The sequence below is a fragment of the Pteropus alecto genome, unplaced genomic scaffold, assembly GCF_000325575.1.
Source record: "Pteropus alecto unplaced genomic scaffold, ASM32557v1 scaffold398, whole genome shotgun sequence".
Classification (NCBI taxonomy): Eukaryota; Metazoa; Chordata; class Mammalia; order Chiroptera; family Pteropodidae; genus Pteropus; species Pteropus alecto.
The window spans coordinates 4,036,054-4,060,936 of NW_006442497.1; the positions used below are offsets into that span (position 1 = coordinate 4,036,054).

General features: G+C 42.8%; 2 protein-coding genes and 1 non-coding gene across 4 annotated transcripts in view; 2 read left to right on the top strand and 1 right to left on the bottom strand.

Moving 5' to 3' along the window:
- Nucleotides 1-17,618, bottom strand: part of CTC1 (CST telomere replication complex component 1) — an 18,957-nt gene extending 1,339 nt beyond the window's left edge. The window contains exons 1-20 of the mRNA XM_006922365.3: nt 17,463-17,618; nt 14,847-15,010; nt 10,309-10,543; nt 9,950-10,161; nt 9,509-9,665; nt 6,319-6,609; nt 6,090-6,218; nt 5,267-5,499; nt 4,967-5,144; nt 4,674-4,874; nt 4,084-4,210; nt 3,381-3,495; nt 2,915-3,242; nt 2,753-2,842; nt 2,309-2,502; nt 1,396-1,484; nt 1,129-1,303; nt 754-831; nt 379-523; nt 221-285 (exon numbers count right to left, since the gene is read on the bottom strand). Coding sequence (XP_006922427.2) covers nt 221-285; nt 379-523; nt 754-831; nt 1,129-1,303; nt 1,396-1,484; nt 2,309-2,502; nt 2,753-2,842; nt 2,915-3,242; nt 3,381-3,495; nt 4,084-4,210; nt 4,674-4,874; nt 4,967-5,144; nt 5,267-5,499; nt 6,090-6,218; nt 6,319-6,609; nt 9,509-9,665; nt 9,950-10,161; nt 10,309-10,543; nt 14,847-15,010; nt 17,463-17,579 — 3,323 coding nt within the window. The 5' untranslated portion in view covers nt 17,580-17,618. The remainder of the gene's footprint in view (nt 1-220; nt 286-378; nt 524-753; nt 832-1,128; nt 1,304-1,395; nt 1,485-2,308; nt 2,503-2,752; nt 2,843-2,914; nt 3,243-3,380; nt 3,496-4,083; nt 4,211-4,673; nt 4,875-4,966; nt 5,145-5,266; nt 5,500-6,089; nt 6,219-6,318; nt 6,610-9,508; nt 9,666-9,949; nt 10,162-10,308; nt 10,544-14,846; nt 15,011-17,462) is intronic.
- Nucleotides 17,619-17,686: 68 nt separating this feature from the next.
- Nucleotides 17,687-24,883, top strand: part of PFAS (phosphoribosylformylglycinamidine synthase) — a 23,825-nt gene continuing 16,628 nt past the window's right edge. Inside the window, exons 1-3 of one of the 2 annotated variants that reach the window (XM_006922366.3) lie at nt 17,687-17,803; nt 21,634-21,887; nt 24,669-24,847. In XM_006922366.3, coding sequence (XP_006922428.2) covers nt 21,829-21,887; nt 24,669-24,847 — 238 coding nt within the window. In that variant the 5' untranslated portion in view covers nt 17,687-17,803; nt 21,634-21,828. The other variant, XM_015597414.2, reaches the window with a different exon arrangement.
- On the top strand, nt 20,155-20,273 carry LOC112471466. The gene has a single exon (XR_003043323.1). It is a non-coding gene; the product is annotated as a 5S ribosomal RNA (ribosomal RNA).

Here is a 24,883-nt window from a genome sequence, read left to right on the forward strand (position 1 = left end):
AAAAACAAACTCTCACAGCAAACCCACATGAGTCACCTGAACTCAATATGCCTCCATCCCCACTGTTTTATCTTTAACTTGTTTACCCTTAGTTCATTCAAAAATATTTATCAAACAATTCCCACAAGCTGAGAATTATGTTAACACAGGGACAGCACACAGGTGAAGTTGTGTAATAGGGAAGTAAATGGTGCGATGGGTGCCCACCTTGTGCTCTCACCTGATGCTGGCCTGGCTTACAGATGTCTGAGTGGGGCAAGTGGAACTCTGATGAGTACACCTCCCCTGGGGAAAAAAAAAAGTGGTTGGAAAAATCCTCTTGGTCTCATCACATCCCTCTGGCACCCTACACCCAGCTTAGCCTCTCCCCTCCCATACCTGGTGGCAGAGGCTGGTACAGTGAGCACACACCCAGAGGAGCTGAAGGCTGAAGACAGAAACAATATGGCAAGAGGCAGTGGCACGGAATGGGGACTGCCCACCCTGTAGCAGTTCAGCCAGGTAGATGTGGGGCAGCGGAGCACTAAAAAAATGATGGGGGAGGGAACTGTGTCAAGAAATAGCCAAAGGAGTGCTGAAAGCAGGGTGTGTCTGAAAGGACTTTATTTGGGGCAGAGGAAATCACTCTGACTCAACATATTCTGTTAGGATTGGAGAAGACTGTAGTTATGGCAAAAATTCCTGAGCCAGGAACATGTGTGGAATACAGATGTGAGGATGTGAGATTTGGGGATCAGAGCCTGGGGCACTGACCTAATTGTGGTCTCCGGGGGAAAACTCAGGACCTGCATATAAGTGGATGACCGGAAACAACAGTAAACATTGTGGGATCTGCAAGAGGAAAGAGAAGGAAGTCAATTTGAAGCTGAAGTTGAGACTCTATCAGAGACTAGGCTACTCCTCTGAGGGATGTTCCCTAGCCCAGGCTCTATCAAATCAGAGGGAAGAATGAGGAAAGGACTGGTCTGGAACATCTCATGAGAGTAGAGGGCATAAACTCCAGAGTAACATATAAAATGTAATTATCAAAAAAGAAGGTGTCATTGTAGCATAGTTAGGTAGGGGTGAACATTCAAAAGAACCATATCAGTCGGGAGAGGCAGCAAGGCCAGCTTCATAGATCTTCACCTGGAAACTCTTTTCTCCAGCTGGTTAAAGTAGACTCGGGCTCTTGGAAGGAGTCCTAGTGGTGGAGGCAAGTGTGGGCCTTCAATATATATGTCCAAGTGAGGGGGAAATTCACAATCAGCAGTCTCCAGAGCTACAGTTAGCTTCACACACCGTCTTCTGGCCTCAGTGCTCCCTACAGGATAGGGGAGGGGTCAGTGGTATCTTTCTGGACCATAAAGTCCCATCGCTCCATTTCATACCTTCCCTTAAAGGAAGTGTCATTACCAGGCTTTGTCCAGATAGGGGCCGGAAGTGGCTCACACAATGTCCGTGACAGAATCTCAGCTGAGAAGGACACCAAAGAATCTGTGAAGCTGAAGGGTCAGAGAAATACAGTGAGAATGACGGCATAAGAAAACAGAATGGAGAGTCAAGTCTAAAGACAGAAAAAGGAGCTAAAGTATCTGTTAGAACATCATCTAAGATCTCAAAAATTCTCATGCTGTGTCAAATCACACACTAAAAGTAACAGGATTTATAGGAAAAATAGAATTGTGGCAGACCGCTCAAAACCTATACAACTTTGTAACTAACCAGAGGCCTTATCAAGAAGTATACCAGCTGAGTTAAATCTGCTCTTGCATTTATGCCTAGAATATGTCAGTCCATCATTTGCAGCATAATATGCTGGAGCTCATGCTCCCACCTTCAAATTAGATCCTTAAAAACATTCACTTCTAGTAGAGACCAGTTTCATAAAAATTACACATATACTCCACTACGGTTTAATACAGGGGAAAATATCTCTGCAGCTTCTTCATTTGCATTTGCAGGTACCCCAAAAAGTTGATATGAAGGGAGTACATCTGTTCCTGAAGCTATAAGCTAGGTACTTCTTGTACTAAAAGAAGGCCCTGCTCTATAGATTTTCAGCTTTTGTCTTTACATTTTTAAAAAATTTCTTATATTTCCTTTTGTTGCTAAGGCTGCTCATGATCATTTCAAAATAGTAACATCCTGGAGGGGCAAGGGGAATCAGGTATGAAACACAATTCCCATCTTACACTGACATCTTTCCTCTAGGAGCTAAATCACATGAAAGAAACACAGAAGCAGAGAAAGGACTGTGCACCAAACCTAACGACGGCAGAGGAAGGGAGAGCAGTCTAATGAGCTGGAGAAGCTGAAAGACATTTACTTGCCACTGAGCAGGTCGGTCAGTGAGGACTGAGGCAGTGCCTTGTTGATACCCAGCACATCTGGGATGTTCTGGGAGCTCTCAAGTTCCAGGGTCCACTCATCCCGGATAGTGAGGCAGGATGTACAACCAGCCAACTCCAGAGGACGCTGCGATATGCAGGATGAACTACCCTCCTCAAACAACATTGGTGTCTGCCAGGAAATTGGAAGACAACAGTCTCTGATCCAGAAGGAGGTTCACAAAATACTATGACCCAATTTTGTGTTCCTTCTGGAGCCTGGTGAAAGAAGTGATCTAGAAATAGACAGGTCTTCTATTTGATCTAGATCTACCCTTCTATTAGAAGAGCTAGACAGTGACCAGGCACTGGCACTTCCTCTCCAGACCCTAAACCAAAAAGAAAGTTTTCTGGGGAAGGGTATAATGAAACTGAGCACTCACGGGAGGGCCAGGAGCCACAAGTCGGTATACTTGCCCAGGGTGCAAGAAATCGAACCAGCGGACTGAGGAGCCAAGAAAGATGAGGAGAACCTGTAAGGAAGGAGAGCACGATGCTGGGGTTCCAGACAGGTCAAGCCCTAGATCCCTGCAATGCCAGCTTACCTTCTGATTCTTGTTCTCATCTCCCTTGAGCTCAAGTGAGCCCCATCCGGTTCCCTCCTTCCTCTGGGTGCTCCCAAGCCAGCTCCCTGATACGTAGAAACTGAGTGTGGGCTTGTGCACCTCTGGACTGGCTCCTGGGGGAATACAAAAGTTCCTCTTCATCAGTGCCTCCTTGTGGGACAGCAAGAACAACCGGCTCTGTCCTAAGTGGGGATCCTTGGGGAGGGTGGGCTCTGTCTGAGGAGATGTTGATGAGGTGGCTGAGAGAAGGAAGGGTCTGGGCACAGGAAGGATCAGGGCATCAGCCAGGAGGAACTGGACGTACACTCTGTTGGGAGAGACAAGGAATAGGTGTCTTAGTGATGCAGACACTGGGTGTGCAGGCCCCAACATTCTAATATCTGCACCAGGCCCTGCCCCTTCCCCTCAGAGACTTGGCGTACAGCCACCATCCCAAGAAGCCAACCTGGCCTGCTGCTTCTGGATGAAGCCCGTCATGCTCAGTTCCTTCCAGGAAGGAAAGTTGCTTCTGACATTCCTCTCTATGACCAACTGGAACCTCTCTGCCCGCACCAAACAGCCTAGAAGAAAGAAGTTTTCTATTTTGACAAGAGGAGAGAACTGTGGAATGGGAAGTGAAGCAGATCACCCTGCAGGTCTTGCTGCCCAACACAAGCCTGACCTGACCTCCACTTTAGAGGGATGACACCTCCAAGGAGAAACCATTCCATCTGCATGTCCAATCCCACCCCTGGCCTCCTAGGCTGAAAGGCCTTGATTCTACTTTCTCACAAATCCCTAAAATGCCCATTCCTAGATCTAAGATGCTTTCCAGGATTTTCCTGTCCACAAATCTCAATAAGTCCAAGTAAGACCATCATTATTCTTCCAAACTAAGAATGCAAGAAATAAGAGCTGCCATCCTGGTGTGCATATTAGGCACTATGGAAGGAGAAATGAATATTGGGAATTGGAGTTCTGGCTAGGGAACCCCTTGCTTCCTTTCTCTACCTGCCAATACTGGTCTTCCAAACTTCTCCCAAAACCTATTGATTAATCTATGTAACTTCAGCATCTCTAGAAAATCTCAGCAGGTACTTCCTCCCGAAGCCCCCATTCCTAGACCCTCCACTCTGCTACCACCACCTCTCCACCTTTGGACTCCAAACCTATGAGCCGGGGGTCAGTGATGGGTTGTGAGTGCTTGTTCAAGAGTAGGCAGGGGAGGGAACCACTTTGATCCCGAAGTTGTAGACAACCTTTATGAGATGAAGCCACTAGGATCCCAAGTAAAACCTAAAGGGAGATGAAAGCCAAGGTATCAAGTATTTATTAAGCAAATATTGAGCATCTACTATGTGCTAGGCACTGTGTTAAATGTCAGCTACAAAGTGAACACAAGAGACATAGCCTCTGACCTCAAAGAATTTATTTTCAAGTGAGGAAGACATATGTGAAAAAAAAACATAGATGTGTTCACATCGAGGTTAGAGGTAGGAGAATAAGCATCGGACATAATAAGAAGTTTGGATTTTATTTTATGTGCACTGGGAGAAACAAGGATTTAAAGCAAGACAGTTTTGTAATCCAAGTCACATTTTACCTCACTCTTTCTACTTGCTGTCGCTAGGGGTCAAGAAGAGACGGAGTAGTTTAGTTAGAAGGCTAGTCAGTAAAAATGACAAGAAATGACTACAGTAGTGGTAGTAAGGATAGCACAAAGAGAAAGTGCCCTGAGCCCTGCTGGAGCCCCACTTACATGAGCTGGTTGGAAGGTGGCGGGCAGCAGACAGAGCCAGGACCAGGCAAGGCGCTGATTGAGTTGGTAAGTGGTCAGGTGTGAAGCCTCTGGGAGGGGCAGAAGGGTCTTAGGGTCAAAGGAGGCCCAGGCCCTGCGCTCCCCTTCCTCTTTCAGGGTGGCCAGAGTGGGGAAAGAGCAGGGAGTCTGCAGCCGAGCATACTGTAAGGGAGAGAAGAAAAATCAGATTGTGTATTCCATTTGTACCCTCCATATATTAGCTCTGCCACCCAACTTTCCTCACATCCTCATACCTTCTGGAGTGGACAGAGATGTGGCTCTTCAAGGATCTCCTTATGTGCATTCCGACTGGGGATGCATGGTGGAGACAGAACATTCAGGGTAGGAGCCAGCAGTTGTAGTCCCAGGCTGGAGTTCCCAGGAGAGACATGCTGAAGGAACTGGTGGTGTCTCAGCACATGGGGACACAGCCTTGGCCAGGGAAAAACGGTGAGTCACTTCCCCCAAAGACCCTGCTTCTTCCAAGATCCTGCTTCCCTTACAGAGGCGGTGTCCTACCCCCACTGCCAGCCCAGACTCCTCATCCTCCTTACTTGCGAGCCAGCTCCTCCAGGGCCTTGGTAGCCCACAGATAGAGGGGAAGTCCTAGCTGATATTCCCATACCAGCTGCTCATACAGGGAGGCCCCCTGGGCTTGGGGGGAAGTCTGAGTCTCAGGCTTCTGACGAGAGAATCCTCGAAGTAGAATGGCACCACGGAGACAAGGGGCTAGCACTGGCCTTCTTGTCCCTCCACCCACTGACTGAAGGAGGTGAACATCCTGGAGCTGGAGAAAGGCAGAAAAAGTGAAAAAGGAGAAGTGAAGCCAACTCAATGACTCCAGGCAGTTAACTGTAGTTTTCCATTTCCTGAGTTCTAACAGAAACCCAATTTTTCCTATACAGGCGATTTCCTTTCGGCCTCCATGCCTTACCTTCCATCACAACCCACTGCCCTTGGGGTAAGGCTTCATCTTTCACAAGCTTCACCCAGTCTTTCCATGGACCAGAGGACTCCTAGCTGGTATGGCTTACCTACTCACCAGGCCACCTGACATCATTCTGGCTCTTCCTATAACTGTGCATCTCTTCCTCCAGTTAGAAGGCCCTTCTATGAAGGAGAGACACTCTGGTCCCAACCCCTTCTCCATGAGCCCCAGATTCTACTACTTCCTGATCTGCACTCTCATCCAAATCATTCTTAACGAATGCACATGCTCCCTGACCCCGATACACACTTATTATTTTTATATTTTTGCTATAAAGGTTCTCACCCTGCTACCAAAAAAAAAAAAAAAAAAAAAAAGACCAGCCTATAAAGGTTAAAGAAGCTGCTGAGAAGGCCTCTCTTTATCACCAGCCCTGATCCCTCATGTACCTCCAGACAGACTCCTGGTCGCACCACCCGCCTGAGGCCATGGAATTGCTGGTAAGCAAGACAAAGCCCCAGCTGCCCATCCAGTTCATAGAGGCCAGCAGGCTGATTCAGCACACCCGTGACCGTTCCCTGCAAAAAGGTCAAAGAGCCAGTTGATCTCTATTTCCTTCCCCTTTGAAGATAAACATTTCCTGCCCCTCAAGCTCTAGGATCTCTTCCCTATACTCACCGTATATGATAAGAGTCTGGAGTCCCGGACAAGACCTTTTTGCTCCTTCCTGTCTTGGGAGTTGCTGGGCCTAGGGTGTGGCTTGGGGTCAGCCTCTAAGAGGAGTTCGTCTGGCTCTAATTTTAGTTCCAGCTCTCGCACACATTCTGGTTTCAGCGGCAACAGACGGGAGGAGGGACTAGTTGTCCAAACATGGTAACGGTGACCATGGATCTTGGATACTCGAAGCTCTGTCAGCACATAGGCCCTACCAGGCCAAAGGGCTCGGTGCCAGACCAGCTGGGCAGGGACCTGCAGAGGCAGGCAACATGGTACATGAGATGCTTCCCACAATGCTGTCCTTTTGCCAGAGTCCCTTTCCATCATGATTTGACCTCAAAGATCTGTTCTTCATGAGCTTTCCTTGCTTCTTCATCTTCCTTGTTTATAAATTAAATTTTAAACCATAGAACTTTCAGGATCTCTCCTCTCAAAGGAGATGCCAAATGTTTCCTAATTCCTCCCCCAAGATACAAACCATCTGTAAAACTTCCTCCAAAACACATAAACATTCCATTTAGAAAATTAGGTCCTTTTTGACTTTTCCCTATTCCACCCCATAACATATAAACAACTTTCACTTATTCAATCAACATGCACTGGATATGTAGGTATGTATCTAGTATGGAAACAGATGTTAAGGGAAATATAATAGACTATTCCCTCTCTTCTAACATATTTTAAACCACTGGGAAACACAGACGTAAACCCAAGTCATAATATGGGGCCATGTATGATCAAGTGGCAAAAAGAATACACATTCGCTAAGTTTTCGGAGAAAGAGAGAGGAGGTTAGGATGTTGGAATGATCGGGAAGCCCAAGTGAAAGAAGTAAAACTTGAACAGGGTCCTGAAGGACATCTCCAGTTTGTCAAAGTGGAGAGAAAGAAAGGTGATTCAAGCAGGAGGCAACAACATGGAAATGTGCAGAACTCAGAACAAGCAAGGCAGTGAAAACACTGGCAAGGATGAAGAAAAAGGAATGTTCCTGGGAGGTGCTGGAGACAAGATGAGACAGCCAAGTTGAGGGGGAAAAAAACACACTGAAGACTTTATAAGAAAATAAGATATATCAAAGCAGGAAAATAAAAATAAACATCTGACAACAGGGCATTACATGGACTGGGGAAGGATGGTTGTTGAAGAAATTTAAGCACGAAGTAAAAAGAGACTGTTCTTAAGTATACCAGTCTTCTAGGGTATACTCCTATACTCCCACAGGCACAATGGTACTGTTGCCATTCTGAGGGCCTTCAAAACACAGTGATGGTCAAGACACTTGAACTTCAGTTCCCTGTGCTCAACTTCACAGACCTCCAATCTACTCTAAAACCAGCTGAGTATCACCAATCAGACCTTGGATGTCACAATTCATTGTAAGGTATTGCTAAGACCTCACTTAAGCTTACTGACTGTGCAAAACAAGTAGTTAATAATGGTTTGACTGAACAAACAAATGAATACTGGTGCTTCTGCTCTCCCCCAACCCTCCTTTGCTCATTAACCTTTCACTAGGACCTCCAATATTGCAGGCCCTTCTCCTTTATTCAGACACTGAGGTCCTTCCCTTCCTCTGTTCTAATACCACATCACCATGGCTAATTCCACAACTCCTTTCCCAAGGCAAAAAACCTACTTGAGGAAGACAGACCCATGCCACCCCAGTGCCAAATGCTGATAGTGACCCTCTCCAGCTGGGTCCCATCACTGCTTAGCAATCTCTTAACCCTGACCTTTACTCCTCTTTACTGAGTCCAGTCCTTCATTTTCAAGAAATGACCTCACTCTTCTACTATAGGAGAGATTTACTGGGGTCATCTAGAGTGACAGTATGTCCCTTCAGTAGCCCACAAACACACCAAGATCACTCCTCTCCTCACCCCTCAGGCTTATGCCAAAGCCCACCTCTGTACCCTCATAACCTTGTGCTTGGACATGTACTTACCACAGCACTTATGATCTTGAACAGTAACTATTGACTTAATTATCTGGCTGAGAGCTTCAATTTTGTGCCTCTGAACTGACCAAAGTGCCTAGCATTATATTACATACTCGATAAAAGTTGAATCTTGGTACAGGTGATTCTCTAGTCCTAAAAATCCTCCCCTCTCTCCTAGTGCTTTAAATCCTGTCCAATCTTCAAGCCTCAGATCAAGTCTAAACTCTCTCATAAGGCTTCCCTCCACATAATAAACTCCAGATAACGTGCTACAGCAGTTACAAACTATACCACACATCTTAGAACTTACATACTGTTTTGCATTTCTCTGCTTATTTCATAAATCAATACCATATAAAATCTACAATAAGATAAACTACCCAAAGGGTTTACCGGACTTTGGTCACCCTGCAGAAATTCAGAGATTTCTCTCTTGACATATAATACATGAATGAGCCAATCCCACTCTGCACAGACCATTTGAATGGTCTCCAGGAGACTTAAAATATTCTAATGTGGAAAAAAATACAAAAGCTCCTCTTTAACCCAGAAGAAAAAAGCAGGATCAGAAATTTGGGTGGCTTCTAAGAATTTTTAGTTTTAGCATTTTTAGATCCATTATACTCTAATCACTGTTATTTAAACTCATGACACACACAGACACAGTTAAGAATTCTAATAGTGCTAATAAATTTCAATTTCCTTTTTTTTCTAATATGCATGTTAGAAAGGCTTTTCATTCTTTAATTGTTTTGAATGCTTTTGGAACCCTGTTCAGATAATTTATAAGACATATAACAATAACTGGTGTATACATTAATGATTTTAAAATTTTACCAGTTGATAAGAGTCTACAATAAGTACCAAGTTATAAGTCATATAACTACACTTTTAAAAAGTGTATATATTTAATGTCTTAAGAATGTTCAGATAAATAATTTCCTTGGTCATCCTTCTAATGTAGGGGAAAAAAAATCAAGTGATTTTGGCAGATTTTCAAAATGTCACACACAATACAAAAGTTGTCTACTCAAATGAACTGCATGGCAGGCAAGTCCAGGACGTTACCTGGAATCTTCCCTCAACATCACTGTTCCAGAAAAGAACTCTCCACCTTTCCTTTGTGGTTCCTCCTAAGATGTTATCTTTCCTATTAAGAGTTCTAACACCACTTCTGTATCTCCATGCCCCTGAACTGACCCCATTCCTCACCTGAACGATGATGGACACATAACTGCCAGTTTGGCTGCCAGCTGGGGATGATTCACCAAGAGACAGGACAAAGTAAGCTTTCTTTTGACTTTTCACCAGGGCACTCAATCGAACCAGCTTCCCAGCCAGGTTTGGCTGCACGACTTTGAGCTTGCTCCTAAGGAAGGTAGAAAGAAGAGAGAAAAAATCATTTTTATTTCTTTTCTTTTACCCAACAAATGCCTCCCCTCCCACATAAAGAAAAATCCAGTTGTGATGTAAAATTTCCCTATTTCCCCAGCGATTCCAAAGATATTATTCTAAAAGAGGCCTTATCGTTCCCTTGATTTGGAACATTCCATCTATATTACTCTCAATACCCTCTCGCCTTCTTTCCACCGACCCATCATCATCCTCCCAGTTTCACAGTGCTCCCTCATCCCCTAAAGAGGGAAGAATTACCTGTGCCTGAGCAGGCGGGAAGCAGCCTCAGGGTAGAGAACAGAGATAGGGGTGAGAGGGCCAGCACTGATGGTCAAGGGAAACACTGGCACAGGGGCACCCCAGAGCTCCAAGTGCCCTTCTTCTGAGAAATTACCCCTGGCAGGAGGGAGGTAACTCCAACTGGGGAACAGAAAGAGATGGCTCAACCAAGAAAGGTCCAGATCTATGAGCTAAAAAAGACCAAGAGAAAGGGTTAATCAAGATCCTCATATCCCATTTAATCCCTTCTACCTTTGCTCCCTCAGAGACTTAACTGCCTCACTCCTAGGTACCATTCTTGTTAGGATCTGAGCATCTAACCTCCCCTTCCTACTCACCTCACAGCCCAGGATACCAGTGTTATCTCTCACATAAAGATTTCCATTCCTGCACTTTTGTTCCAAGTCCCCTGATAGGTCTGTTAGTGTCCCTAAAAGTAAAAGCCGCTCCCGGGGCAGGGTCCCACTTAGTCCAGCTTCTTGGGCCCAAGCCTGGTACGCGGTACTGCTCCAGGACAGGTGGCTGCAGCATGGGAGGTGCTGGTGGGTCTTGAGGTCCTGTACTGAGACAAAGCTGCAGAATGAAGGAAGCAAAGTCTTACAAAGCTGTATCCAAGCCTAAGAAGTTAATTTCAACCCCCAACAAATCCCCCCACTATCCCAAGGAAAGGTCAATGGGGAACACGGACTAAGAAAGGAGGTTGTTTGATTAACTAAAGGCGGGGAAAGCTGGGGTGAAGAGTCTAAGAAAATGAGGATGGGATCTGGGTTCAAAGACTGGGTAGTACCAAGGGAGAAAGTAGAAAGAAAGTCTGCTGAATAATATCTTGAACAAGATAAAGCCACAGAGAAGACTAAGAGAAATGAAGTAGGAATGCAAAAGCAGCCTGAGGAGATGAATGTGGGGAGAACATTTTACAGAATATTTTACAAATAGCTCCTTCGATAGCATCTCAGAGCTCTTAAACAGAAAACTCCAATGGGGCCACTTAGGCATCTGCCTAATGGCTCAAACTCAATGGACCTAGCCGGGTTTCCTTCCTAGTCTAGAAGATCACAGGACTAGAGACTAGCTGGGAAACTGAGGCTGAGATGGGAGTTAGTATCAAGAGTTTCCAAATCTCAAGAGATGTATGAGATCGGCCATTCTTAAGCAAAGTATTGCAACACTGCTGAGTTACTATTGTGAGGTATATCATGGATAATGTGATAACAGTTAAATTATCAAAGTTGTGATAGATTCACATCTTTGTAATATCATTATTCCACACTTGCATTCCTATGATTTTTTGAGTAGAAAAGAAATAGGATATGGTTACGAAACATCACAATTTATCCTGATTGTACTCGTAAAGATCAACCACACATGAGTACTGAAGCGTGGGAATGTTGTTCTAGATGGCTCACTGCCCTTCCATATCTGCTTCATTCTTTCTCAAATGGCTTTGAAGCAGGTAAACAGCAAAGATAGAAACTGACATGCGTTGAGCCTCTCTTACTATACTATACTGGGTCCGTTCACGCTTGATATTGTATTGAATTTCACTAAAACCCCTTGTAAGACTACCAACGAGGAAACAGAGAGGTTCAGGTACACAGTGGCGCAGGTGGCAAAGCTAAGTGCACCTCACTCAAAAGTCCATGTTCTTTCTGTGTTTCTCTACTTCTCTAAATGCCCAGGCAAAAGCAGTGGGAGAGAGCTGTTTCTTAGACACCTTCAGGACAGAAAACAATAAAAACAGGGGTCACTTTTCCCAGATTCTTTAGGGTTTGGGTCAGGAACTGAAGGTGATAGCCTCAAATCCTTTGCATTTATCATTGCTCTCCAACTTTCAAGGCCTAGCACAATGCCTGGCATACAACAGGCACTCAATGAAGGAGAATGAAGAAATGAATATTTATGTCTGTCAAATAATTTCTATTTTACCCTTATTCACTTTATGAACTCGTCATGTCTATATATTATACTATCAATTTTATATTTATCTTGAATAACAAGAAACTTTAAAAAGGTTCCAAGTTTTCTAAAAATTGCTGACTTACCACTTTTCAATTATTCTAGTAATATCAGAATTTGGAGAGATTTGGATCTTCCTTTAATCAGACTGTGATCACCGAGGCCACTAGGCATACACTCAACTCACCAGTGGGAGACCTCAACCCCACTCCAATTAAAGACTTCATGGAAATCACAATTTCTTCAACTATGACTGGTTGATAAGTAGCTCTCCTGTCCCAGGGCTTTTCCCATACTAGTAGGACAGTTTCAGATGAGATCTCATTCTATATTTAAAAAAACAACGGAATCTTAAAAGTTATGAACATAGACAAGAATTATAGGAAAAGAAAGGAAAAACAGAGTCCAAAGGAGAAGAGTTACATAGGAGGAAAAGAAAAAAGCCCCCAGGTAAAAGGGCTCTCAGAAATTAATTTGGAATTACAATATCATTTAATCCTATCAAATAGGCCAAAAAAATTTTTTTTTAAAAGGCAAAAACAAGATATGAAAAAGATTCAGGATACAGATATATACTGGTATGTGTGTCAACTGGCACAACTCCATTGGAGAGCAATGCGAAAACAGCCAATGAAGCTGATGGTGTGCTTATTGGATGAGGCTGTACCTCCTCCCTTCAGGACACTGATTACTTAAGGAGAAGGGGTAGAGAACTGGATCAGGATAGAGCACTTAGGGGACTTTACCAAATCTGTAACACTTTACTTCTTATAAAAGAGAACTGAAGCAAATATGGCAAAACGTTATGGTTTTCAAAACTGAGAGTTAAGTATCTGGCTAAACACAATGCCAAACAACACAGTTTAGTTCAGCTGACATTTTTGCATAGGCAAGACTTCTCAGTAACGGAAGCAGTGCATTGATTTACATTCTGGAAGACCAGAAATTTTGGTTATCACTGGTTTATTGCATTTGCGATTCTTTTTGTCTTTATTCTGAGGATATAGTTGAAAGAAAATTTTCCTGTTCTGTGTAGTTATGAATAACATTGTAATTGTTAGATTCATTTGTTTCCCTCAGTATTCCATCTTAGGATTTCCCCCCTATCCTTGTTGAATTTAATTTTTTAAAAAAATTACATTTATTGGGGTAACATTGGTTAATAACATAATTTTCAGGTGTACGAGATTATAATTCAACATCTATACTCTATTGCATGCTCTTTATATAGTCCAATTTCCTTCCATTACTGTATATTTGACCCTCTCTATCCACTTCGTCCTCCCCCCAAATCCTGTTTCCCCTCTGGTAACCATCACTCTATCTATGAGTTCACTTTTGTTTTGTTTGTTTTTGTTTTATATTCTACACATGAGTGAAATCAACCAATTTTTGTCCTTTTCCATATGACTTATTTCACTTAGCATAATACTCTCAAGATCCATCATGTTGTTGCAAATGGCTATATTCCATCTTCTTTATGGCTGAGTAGTATTCTATTATGTGTGTGTGTACACACAAGCTTCATCTTCTTTATCCAATCATCCATCAATGTACTTAGACTGTTTCTATGTCTTGACTATTGTTAGTAATGCTGCAATGAACATAGGGATACATATATTTTTACATATAAGTGTTTTCATATTTTTCAGGGAAATAACCAGAAGAGTAATTGCTTGATCATTTAGGTAGTTCTAGTCTTAATTTTTTTGAGATACCTCCATACCATTTCCATAATGGCTGTACTAATTTACATTCCCACCAACAATGGACAAGGGTTCCCATTTCTTCACCTCTTTTTATTTCCTATTGATTCATAATAAAGTCCATGGATGAGAAAATTACACAGAATTTTTTAAATGTTTTTTTGGATAACATGGAGTACAATTAAGCTGTCTTCTCACCAAAGATCCCTTGCCTTTACAGACTATGACAGATTGCTAGGCTGAGTGAAGTGTTTCTCAAACTGCTATAAGCAGGTTAAGGGAGTGCCAGGGAAAAAGTATCTTGTGCCCAAAAAAGTCTGGGAAATGACAAATTAAACAAAGCTAAACATATTTCTACCTTTTTTATTTTTTAAAAAGATAAATGCACAGTGATATGTATATTCACATAATAGAATACCATACAGCAGTTGAAATAAATGAGCTAGAGCTATTAATATGAATAAATTTTGGAAGCATAATTTTAAGTACAAACAGCAAATTACAAAGGACATATAAGGTATAGTACCATTTATATAAAGTCTAAAGGTATGCAAAACTCTACTGTATATTGCTTGGGGATATACACATGTGAAGTAAAAATATAAAGATATCTACAGGAATAATATACATACTCAAGATAGTGGGTACTTCTATGACAAGGTAAATAGGCTTCTTTTTGCAGTACTTTTCAGCCTTTAATGTTAATGAGCCTCATGACCCTCCTAGAGAAGCTTATCATATCCAATCTCTCTCAAATTTATTTAGCCACGGTGCTTTTTTCTTGTGGTACTTTATTAATATTGCCTAGAACAGTTTAGGAAATGCTAGCGTAGTTTAAAAAAAAAAAACCTTCAGAAGATCTTAAACTCAGGTCTTCTTAAACACAACTATTTGCACCTAGTGAATCTTAGTTACCTAATATACAAAATGAAATAGTATCAGCCTCTCTCCCCACTTTGAGAGCTTTTTCCAAATTTTCTTTCAATCTTCTCCACACCCTCTTCCTTCCTTTCCTTGTCTCTAACCTTGACTTAAGCCAATTTCGGAGAACTATAGGAAAAGGAAAGCAGCTTGATGGAGAATGGAAAAGTCTGGCAGAAGGGGATTGTGTTTATACCACCTTTTCTTCCCCTTTGCAAGTTTCCCCTCACTCTTCGCAGTTCCTTCCTTTAAATTCCAAATTGAACTTCTCACTGAAGCTAACCTCTCCTTACCTGTAGCTGAGGGGCAGTGTAAAACCTTGGTTCCTTCCCTGGGACAACCAGGTAGTCTTCACACAGTCAATTATCAACTGAGTCAACTGGACGTTAGACTCTTTGCCAGCTGGACACAGGGTCTCTTGGATGAAGGCCTGGGCAGCCTCAAGCCAGGCTTGCTCCTGAGGAAAGTAAATCTAGTAAGAACATCTTCATGACCATCCTGCCCACCAAGGAAATTCTGGGAAGAATAAAGGAATAGAAAAAAGAAAAATCAAGAGGGCATGTAAATGAAAAAGAAAAGTAAAAAAGTTTAGAGCTTAAAGAAACCTTAGAAGTCTTTAGTCCAGCCGTACAATCATCAGCTCAGAGAGTTGGCCATCCAGCTTTGGTCTTGTCTCTTTCTTTAATAAATCTGTACCAATCCTTAAAGTGCTCAACTAGAATATATATTCCTCTGTGAACCTTTCTATGATCATCCCAGGCAGAATGCTGCTCCCTCCTTGGAACTCCCACAGCACCTTGCACATATCTCTATTAAAAGCAATGATCACCAAAGATAGTGGTATCCCATTTTATGTAGGGTCTGCTTCTAAAGCCAGTAAGTTGAAAAAAAGATTGGTCAAAAATCACCCTTGAAAAAAATCCTTTGAATTGGATATAGTACTATATAGTAACTTATATGGAAATGGAAATGTATCTAATAATAAACAGTACATTAAAAGAAAAAAGACAAAGTATAATTTTTAATTATTCCACTTTTTTAGTCATCCATACATTTGAGTTCCCATAAGCTAAATGCATATATGATACAATCCCACTGGATGTTTCCTGTTCTGTCTTTTCGGCTAAGATGTGAGCTTCCTAAGGAGGACATGAACCACCTTTATATACTCACCATAGATTCTGGACACATAGTTCCCTCTCTATGTAGATAACTCTAGGACATGGGACCAGCTTGGCCTACTCCTGGTGCTGGGCAGTTTTATTTTTAAATTCCAACAGAATTCAACAAAACTTAGAGGTAGGTCTTTTATCCTTCTTGATCTCCAGTGTTAATTCTAAACTATTACAGTTCTATCCCTGTTCCTCCAATGCTCTTCTATTAGCCTTCTGGTCAATACTCCACATTCGGTGAATATTTAGCAGCTTAGAAACAGCTCGAAAAACCAGTCTTCAAGTTCTCGATGACTTCAGTGTCCTCGTGAACAGTCCTACCACTAACCTTCACCTTCATTTCACCTCAGCCAAACACTCCCACTCATGTCATGGTTGTCAAAACTGGACCAGGTTATCATTCAGAACTGCCCACCAATATAATCTAAGCTCAGGCTCTCATACATCTGCCTTTCTCTCTTGGTCATCTTTTTTACTCCTATTCCTCTGAGAGGTTGTCCATTGCTTGGCAGATTGAACACTACTGTTTCTCAAAGTGGTACCTCAGAATCGCCAGTTTTATTTAAAATGCAGGTGATTTTTGGGTGACCTCAACTACTGAATCAGAATGGGGGGGGAATGGAGTCTGTATTTTAAATAAGCTCCCCAGATTGATACTAATATAGGTTAATATAAGTTTGAGAACACTATATATTTTCTTATCAATGACCTCATCCACTGGATGGCTTTATTAGCTGATTGTTCCTATATCTCTACTTTAGTTGATCTCTCTCTAGAGCTCTAGTTATATCCATGTGCGATCGGATTCCCCACCTGGCCAACCTACATGCACCAAGGATGCCCAACATTGAACTTTTCACAAAATCCACTCCTCTTCCAGTGTTCACTAACTTAGCAAATAGCACCCTCAAGCAAATAGTTCTATCTTGACTCCTTAACTCCTTTCCTTTCCCTTCACAAGACCCAAGTCCTTTAGATTCTATGTCCTTGATTTTTATTTTTTTTTACTGTCTTCATCTCTGGTACCTCAACATTGCCGCCATGGTCAGAGTCATCATCCTCTCTCATTATATTTCAACTACAGCCTTCTAATTGGTACTCCAGTCCACTCTCTACACTGCTACCTCAGGAAAGGGAAATTAAAATGTCACCTACTTTTCTGTTTAAAACCCTTAATAACTCCCAATGGTCCTCGGGTTAAAGTCGCTGCTTAACAAGACTTATAAGACTGTCAGCTTTGACCCCTCTACCACCATCCAATTGAACTTTTTGAGTTTTTCAAAGACATTTTCTCTATCTCGCCTTTGAACATGTTTTTGCCTCCACCTTGAGACCTCTTACAGTGTTTTGTTTGTTTGTTTGTTTTTTGCTTTACTAACTCCTACACGTACTTTGGGTTTCAAAAGCTTTTCCTGATAACCAGTTAGAGTTGAATCAGGGGTCTCTCTCAAGAACCCACAGCCCAAAGTTCGCCATTAGTCTGCTCCTGGCTTCCTACTGGTCTTGATGCCTAGAGAGTGGAACGAGACGTGTTTAAGGCTCACAGTAGTCGCTGCAGTAATGAACAAATATATTCGCAGAACCAGTGAGAGGGGTAGGACGAACAGCCTCACAGGCTCCCCATCACCCCTGCGCGGCCAGCGAAGTCAGGGAGGGGAAGAGGCAAGGTGGAAGGAACAGAAAAGAAAATCCGGGACAGACAAGAAAAAAGGACGAGGGTCAGAGAACGGCACTCACGGAGCCTGGAGCTTGTGCCGGGTGAGCAGTCATGATACGCCACAGGACTTGCTCCTGGAAGGTGAGCAAAGCGCCGCTGGCCAGAATGATCCATAGAGGGCCGACCTGTGACGTCATCAACGGGCGCGTTCTCGGCTCCACCTCCGGCTTCTCCCCACCCTACATCCGTTAAGACCTCTCTGTTCCACTCTCACCTCTGCTCCGCCCTCTGGCACCTCTGCCCCGCCCTCTGGCACCTCTGTTTCTATTCCCCAGTGATATCCTGTCTGGCAGTCCCTGGGGCGGGGTGGAGGAGCTCAGGAGCTCAGGACCTCAGACACAGCCGGCCTGGTTGATAACTCGTAAGCATCTTTGGATCTCCCAGATCTAGCCAAGCAGAGAGAGGTGTTTCCTCTTTAACACAGCCAGAGTATATAATTTCTATATTACTGTAATTATTAACTGTTTTTCCCCACTTGGGTGTGAGTATCTAGGAGCTTTATCCCACTTATTTTATTTATCTTTGAATTTTGATGCCTAGAACAGTGCTTGTTGCTAAATGAGACGTGATAAATATTTGTAGATCAAATAATGAAAGCCATTGCTCTCCCTAATTTAGTCAACCGGCCAATCATTTCATGGTTTAGCAGGCAGTGGAGTGCACAGAATTTATGCAACTATGTGGCAGGCACTGTTCTAGGTTCTGGGCTTACAGTAGTGAACAAGACAGAAATTCCCTGCTCGCATGGAGCTTAAATTCTAGAACAAGGAGACTGGAAAAAAAAGGTAAAATGTGCGGAATGTTAGTAATAGGGAATGCAGGTGGTGGTGTGTCTCTTTTATGTAGAGAAGGCTTTACTGAAAAGTTGACTTTATAGTAAATAATTGAAAAACATGAAGGATTCATATGATGGGGATCAAAGAGAAGGAATGGCCAGTGGGAACAATAAACAGAAAGGCCCTGTGGTGGAAAGAAATGCAATGAAGTCAGTGAGGCTGCAGAGGAGGAGAGATCAAAGCTGTAAAGTGAAAGAGGAGTTTTGAAGGCCATTGTACACTTATGGCTGCTTCACATCATTTTTGGACCAAGATAGAATAAACATTGATTATGATATTGTACATATAAACATCGTAAGACAAAAAGAATGCTCTAGTCATTTAACAGGAAAATAAACACTTTCATTCTACAAGTTATGATATCCTAATTCAACTTCACTTTTGATGCGAGCTGTCTGTCAAATGTTCTCAAAACATTTGAGAGTCAGGAGGCTTTGTCTAGAAATAAATGACAAAGATTTGGGGTTTGCACACTGGAAACACAGCTAGGCAAAAACCTAGAAGTGTTCCAAAGAAGAAAAAAAAGTCAAGAGTTCTTACAGTAAAAAGTACATTCTTGAGAAATATCAGTTCTGCATTCTTAGCCCTAGGATTGATCCAGGATAGTTATCAAACATTAAGTGGCCTAGATGATGGTTGCCAAGTGGTCTGGAAGATGGGTGCCAGGAGGTCTGGTCACATCTAGTAGTCTGAATAATGGATGTCAGGTGGTATGGATATGTGAGACTTTCAGGGAGGTACTCAAAGGGTTACCTCGAGTCTAGAGTGTGTCCAGATGTATATCCAGATGTATATCCAGGTGTTGCCACAGGACTGGAAATTTCAAAAAGTTTGTTTTCAGGCTAGTTAGCACAAGAATAAGTCTTTCCTCATGCCTCAACCTTCATAATGGTAATAATTTTAGCAGCTTGGTTAAAGCGATGCCATTTTATATATTCCTGATCTTTACTCTTTTCTCATCTCTATTCCTTATTGCATGAACTTGTTATGCACTGTGGTGCCAAGTTCTTTATAAAGCGAATGTTTGCAATTATTTCTCATTATTTCTTCAGAGATGTGTTCCTTCCATTTCCACCAAAACAACAACAAATCTCCAGAAGAAACTGAAACCTGTCTCTCTCCCTCCACTCCAGCCACACTGGCTCCCTTATTAGAACATTAATGAAATCTTAGTGAAAGTCCCAAACCTAATTATTCCTTTTGCTTTCAGTATTTTCTCAACTCCAGAAGGCCCTCTCTATTTATTAAATCCATAGAGATGTGCCCTATATCCTGAGATTTACTTTTTTAATTTGTATTTTTCAATTAGAGTTTACATTCAGTATTACTTTATATTAGTTTCCGGTGTACAGCATAGTGGTTAGACATTTATATAATTTATGAAGTGATGCCCCATTATGGGATTTACTTTTGATACTTCTTAGGAGACAGAGTTGAGTTTATGCTACAGTGATCAGAGGGAGTTGTACTGGAACCCCCCACTTCCCCAATTCATGTGATTTAAATATGAGGTTAGGAGCTCAACCTGGTGGAAGCATACAGGACCAAATGAGAGGGGCACTAGAGAACAGGAGGCCACTGAAGTAAATCAGGCTTAATTTAATAAGTGTCTTAAAGGAAAGTAATGGTGGAAAGATGTTAGGGAAGCATGGAGAAGAGTAGCTGGTGTGTTTCAGAAGGAAAGAAGTGTGGAGAATTGGCAGCTGTTTCAAACCTGGTGATTTTGAACAGGCTATGCTTGTCCAGGGGACTGCTAGACATATGGGACCAAAGTCAGGAGAGGGATCAGGGCCAAATGGATGAATTTGGAAGTCACTATATGGAAGTGAAAGCTGAAATGTTGTGGTACACTGGAAGTGCTAAAATGTAGAGGAGAGTCTACGGCCATGCTACCCTGGACAAGCCCGATCCCATCTGATCTTGGAAGCTAAGCAGGGGTGGGCCTGGTTAGTACTTGGATGGGTGACCACCTAGGAAGACCAGGTGCTGTAGGCATAAGAAATAAAAAAATAAGGGATTGTAAGCTGACAAGGTTCTTGCAATCTGTGAGGTCAAGCAAGGGTTGCCTCACCTAAAAAATAAAAATAAAAAATAAAATAAAATGTAGAGGAGAGAGAACCAGATAGACAGAGAGCTAAGCAAACAAGGGTTTCCAGAAGGAGCTGGAAGGCAGGTCTGAGATGAATTCAGGGAGTTCCTGGAGGAAAAGAAATCCAGGAGTGATCAGATGCCAGGGATCAACATGTGGCCTCTGTCAGAAATGAACCAGAGAGTACTTATTTCAGCAGCTTGGAATCGTACACACCCAACGTAATAATTGTTATGTCTGAGGTAGGGCTGGAATTAGGGTGAGGCAAGTGAGGCACCTAAAATTTATTAAATTTTGCACTCTAGGTGCCTCACTTGCGTTATTCTAATCTTGGCCCTATTCTGGAGAGGGGATCGGGAAGGGGAGAAGGATGGGGATAATGACTTTCACTTTTTACTCCAAATGTTTCTGTGTTGCCTGACTCATTAGAAAGACCATTGGACTGGGTATTGTGTTTCTCTGGTGCACCACGTCAGCTTTCTTTCCCTCATCCCTTCGAGCTAGCTTTGGCTGATAGAAAACAAAATAGTTCGTGCAGAGACAAGGACAGGAGAGAAAATCCTGTTCATTCCCTTTATCCCTCAATGCTGTACTTGTGGCAATGGCTTCCTTTGCCCTATTGGATGCTCTTCTTTCATGGCTCCACATCTCTCTCAGCTGATAATACCATTCCTCCCTTTGTCGGTTCAAGCCTACAGGTGGTAACCATTTTCTGCAGTTGTCAGGCTCTGGATTCCCCACTGTACTATGTTGGGTCCCTTAATCCTGCTCATATCTCTAAGTAGATTATTAAATTATTATTGATTAAATCCTATTCAGTGTGCCATCTGTTTTGTGATAGCATATTGACTAATACAACCATACATTTATGTATTATGAAGGTTTCAAAATCACAAAAATATGTACATAGTAGAAAGTGCTAAGTGTTTTGAGTTACAGAACTAAGAAACAAGTCACTGTAATGAGCCTCAGCTTCTGCATCTGTAAAGTAGTTTTTTTGTGAATATCAAAAGAGATCATGCCTTAATGGGTGCTCAATAAATGTTTCCTATAATTGTTGTTACTATAACGAGCAAGAATATGGAAGCTAAAAAATATATACCTCCCACTCTGCTAGGAATTAAATAATTTCTTTCATTAAAGAAAGAAAAAAAAGTGGAAGAAAGAAAAAAAGCCAAGGGAGTAGGGATAGGGAAACTGAGTCCTGGACACGGTAGATACTTCTCATTCCGTTTCCTGCATTCAGAGTATCTGTCTCTGTCACAGTTTGCACGGGAACAAGTGAGGCGGGAATATGGAGCTGACTGTATTTTCACAAACGTCAACTCAAGATAGATTTATGGGATAAACCACATGCGCGAGGAACCTCTCTAAGAATCAAAGGACGGACTCGGCGGCAGCCCCTCCCGTGGCGGGAGTAAGAGAGCCCCCAGGCTCCGCTTCCGGCCGCGGCGCACGCAGATGACGCATTCAGCGCGCCACGATTCAAGGAGCTCCGGGACTGGAAGAACTGCTTCCACGTGCGTATGGCTAGCGATCGGTGGTTGGGTTCCCTTTCTTCGCTGCACCCCTTCGACACACATCCCAAGCCTGATCCAGGTGGCTTCAATATCCCCACCAAGCCGAGCTGCGTCCGTCGGGGGCTCGCCGGCTTGCTTTAATGCAGGCGTGTATTTGACGCGCGACAGAGGAGACCTGGCTTAAACTCATCCCCTCTCTCCCAACGAAGACAATCTGTAGACTCCCTATTTTATGTCAGGCACCATGCTAGTCGTTAGGTCTACAGCCCTGATGTAGACATCTCTCCCTGCGTTTTTGGAGCTTCCATTTCACTTGGAATGAGACGAAAATCAAGTGGTTTAATAAAATGATTTAAGGATGTGATAATTCTCGTGAAGGAATGTGATGGAGGACGGCTGTGAGGGGCCTAACCTTAGAAAAGGTGATCAGCTTGGGGTGGAAGGGAGGAATCAGGACTAATCTGGCAGAAGTAATGTTTCATGAAATGAGGCCTGGCCTGAAAGGGATAGGGCAGGGGAGGCTGGTGAGTGATGTAAATCAAGAGTTCAGTCAATAAATTTTAGATTTTTTTGCTTTTTAAGCCCCAGGTATTGTTCTAAACCTTGGAATCCAATACAGTCCATGACCACATGGAGATTTTGTTCTAATTGGGAAGATAGGTCTAAAAATAAAACGTCAGATAATAATTTCTATATAAGAAATTAAAATCGGGCCATCCGATAGTGACTACTCAGAGTGGTTGGTCAAGGAAATCCTGTCCAAGGAAAATTTCTCCTGAAAACTAATAACAAGAAAGAACTAGCCATGCAAATATCAGGGTGATAAAAATGCCTATGGGAAGGGAATTTGGCAAGTTAGAGGACTAGAAAAGAAGGCAGTGTGGTGATGTATTCTGGGTGAGAAGGAGAGTGGCCTGAGATAATGTTGGAGAGGTAGCCAGTGGCCAGACCAGGTAAGTCAATGTACTGACTTGGAATGTTTTACCATGTGTACTGAGAAGCCATAATCTCATTTATGCTGACACATGGCAAGTGGATTGTGGTTGGGGCAGGAATGGAATCAGGGGTACTGGTCAGGAGACGAGTGCATTAGTCTGAGTGGTGGTGGTGACTTGCTCTAGAGTGATGGTAACAAAGATGAAAGGATGTGTACAGACTTGGGATATGTTTGGAAATAAATCTGCTAATGGATTGGGTATAGAGGGCTCAGAGAAAGGAATTAAGGTTGACTTTTGTGCTTTGGCTTGAGCAACTGAATAGGTGATGGTGATGGAGAAGACTGGGAGAAGATAAATCAAAATTTCTGTTTTAGCCCAAACGGGCTATCATCTATGTTTATGAGACGTTTATGTGGAGATATTATGTAAACATTTGAATATCCTAGTGTAGAGTTTCAGGGAGAGTCAGGGTTGAATAAAGTTATGGAATCTGTTGGCAGATATTAACTCGAATCATGTGAAATTGCCATTTTTGGTCAAAAATGGTTGATTGCTGACAATTTCACTGGTTCAGTTTATTAGATGGTATTTAAAACCACAGGTCTGGATGAGGTCACTTAGGAAGAGCATGTAGAAGGAAGAGAACAAAGGACAGAGCCCTGGGCACCCAACATTTAGAGGTAGAGCAGAAGCGTATGAGTCAGCACAGGTTACTGAGCAGTAGCAACCAAAAGATAGAGGAATATCAGGAGAGTGATGTCGTTGAAGCCAGCAGAGGCTGATGTTTCAAGAGGTAGGGAATGAATAAGTCAAATACTTCTGAGAGGTTGAGTAAGATAAGTGACCTCTGGATTAGCAACATTACAATCCTTGGTGACCTTGACAGAATAGTCAGATTCGGTTTTGAGTAAGTTAGGTTTGAGATACATATTAGTTAGTTGTCCAAGTGGAGAAGTGAGGCAATGACTTTCTCTTCCTTCTTCTTCCTTGGGAAGAGGCCATGTATACCTGTGAGCCCCTGTGCATGATCAGGTTTGAATGAGTGGCACAGATGTGAAGCCCTGAGCACTGGGGCAGCAAGGAATGCTTTTTAGAGTTGGTGAGATCTGTACGCATCTTGAAGAATGGGAGGCTTTGGATAGGATGAGAGTAGGCATAGAAATTCTAGGAGGGTGCAAAGGAATGGAGAGGAGGCCAGGCAGGGTTTGTTGAGTAATGCCAGGGTCCTGCTGAGAAGCAGTGGCATCAGAAGTTGGAAGGGTAGTTGGGGATAGGTATGGAGGGCCTTTGAATTTCAGGCTAAAGGCTTTGGATTGACCTTGAGCAGGGACGTAACATTTTGAAGCACTGAAATAAAGGAACTATCATTTGACTTCACCAGTCCAGCTCATCCTCCAGGTTTACAATTAGATGCCATTTCTTCCAAGAGGTCATTCCCGACTCCTAAAGTATGAGGTTGGTACCCACAGTCCCTTGGCCTTAACCACACTGAACTAGAAATGTATGGGTACTTACCTGTTTTCCTCAGTAAAATGTAAGCTCTATAAGGGCAGAAGTAGTGTTTATCTTGTTCACAGTTGTGTTCCTAAGAACGTGGCTGGGGCCCCGCAAAGTGCAGGTGTGCAAGGGACCACATGTCATGGATATACCTGTGCTCCCTGGTCCCACATCACTAAAGCCTACATTTTGCAGGATTAGTTAAAACTTACATTTTCAGGATACCTTGTTTCTCTGAATGCTCCTACTATTTTCTCCACTGATCCCTGTTGTCTCCAAAGCCTCAGCTGTTCTTGAAACTTGAAATTGGTTCAACAGATAGGCTACAGTTAATGTTATTTCTTAGGAACCTAACTCGTTTCCAGCAAGGGACACCTGAAGAGATGTCCTCAGTCCTTCACTTCTATGTTCGTCCCTCTGGCCATGAGAGTGCAGCCTTTGGCCACACTCAAAGGAAGCTGCGAGGGAAACTGCCAGAGCTGCAGAGTCTCAAGACCGAGCTGTGCTACAATGTGAACTGGACAGGTTGGGACAGGTTTTGGATTCTTTTTTTTTTTTTTT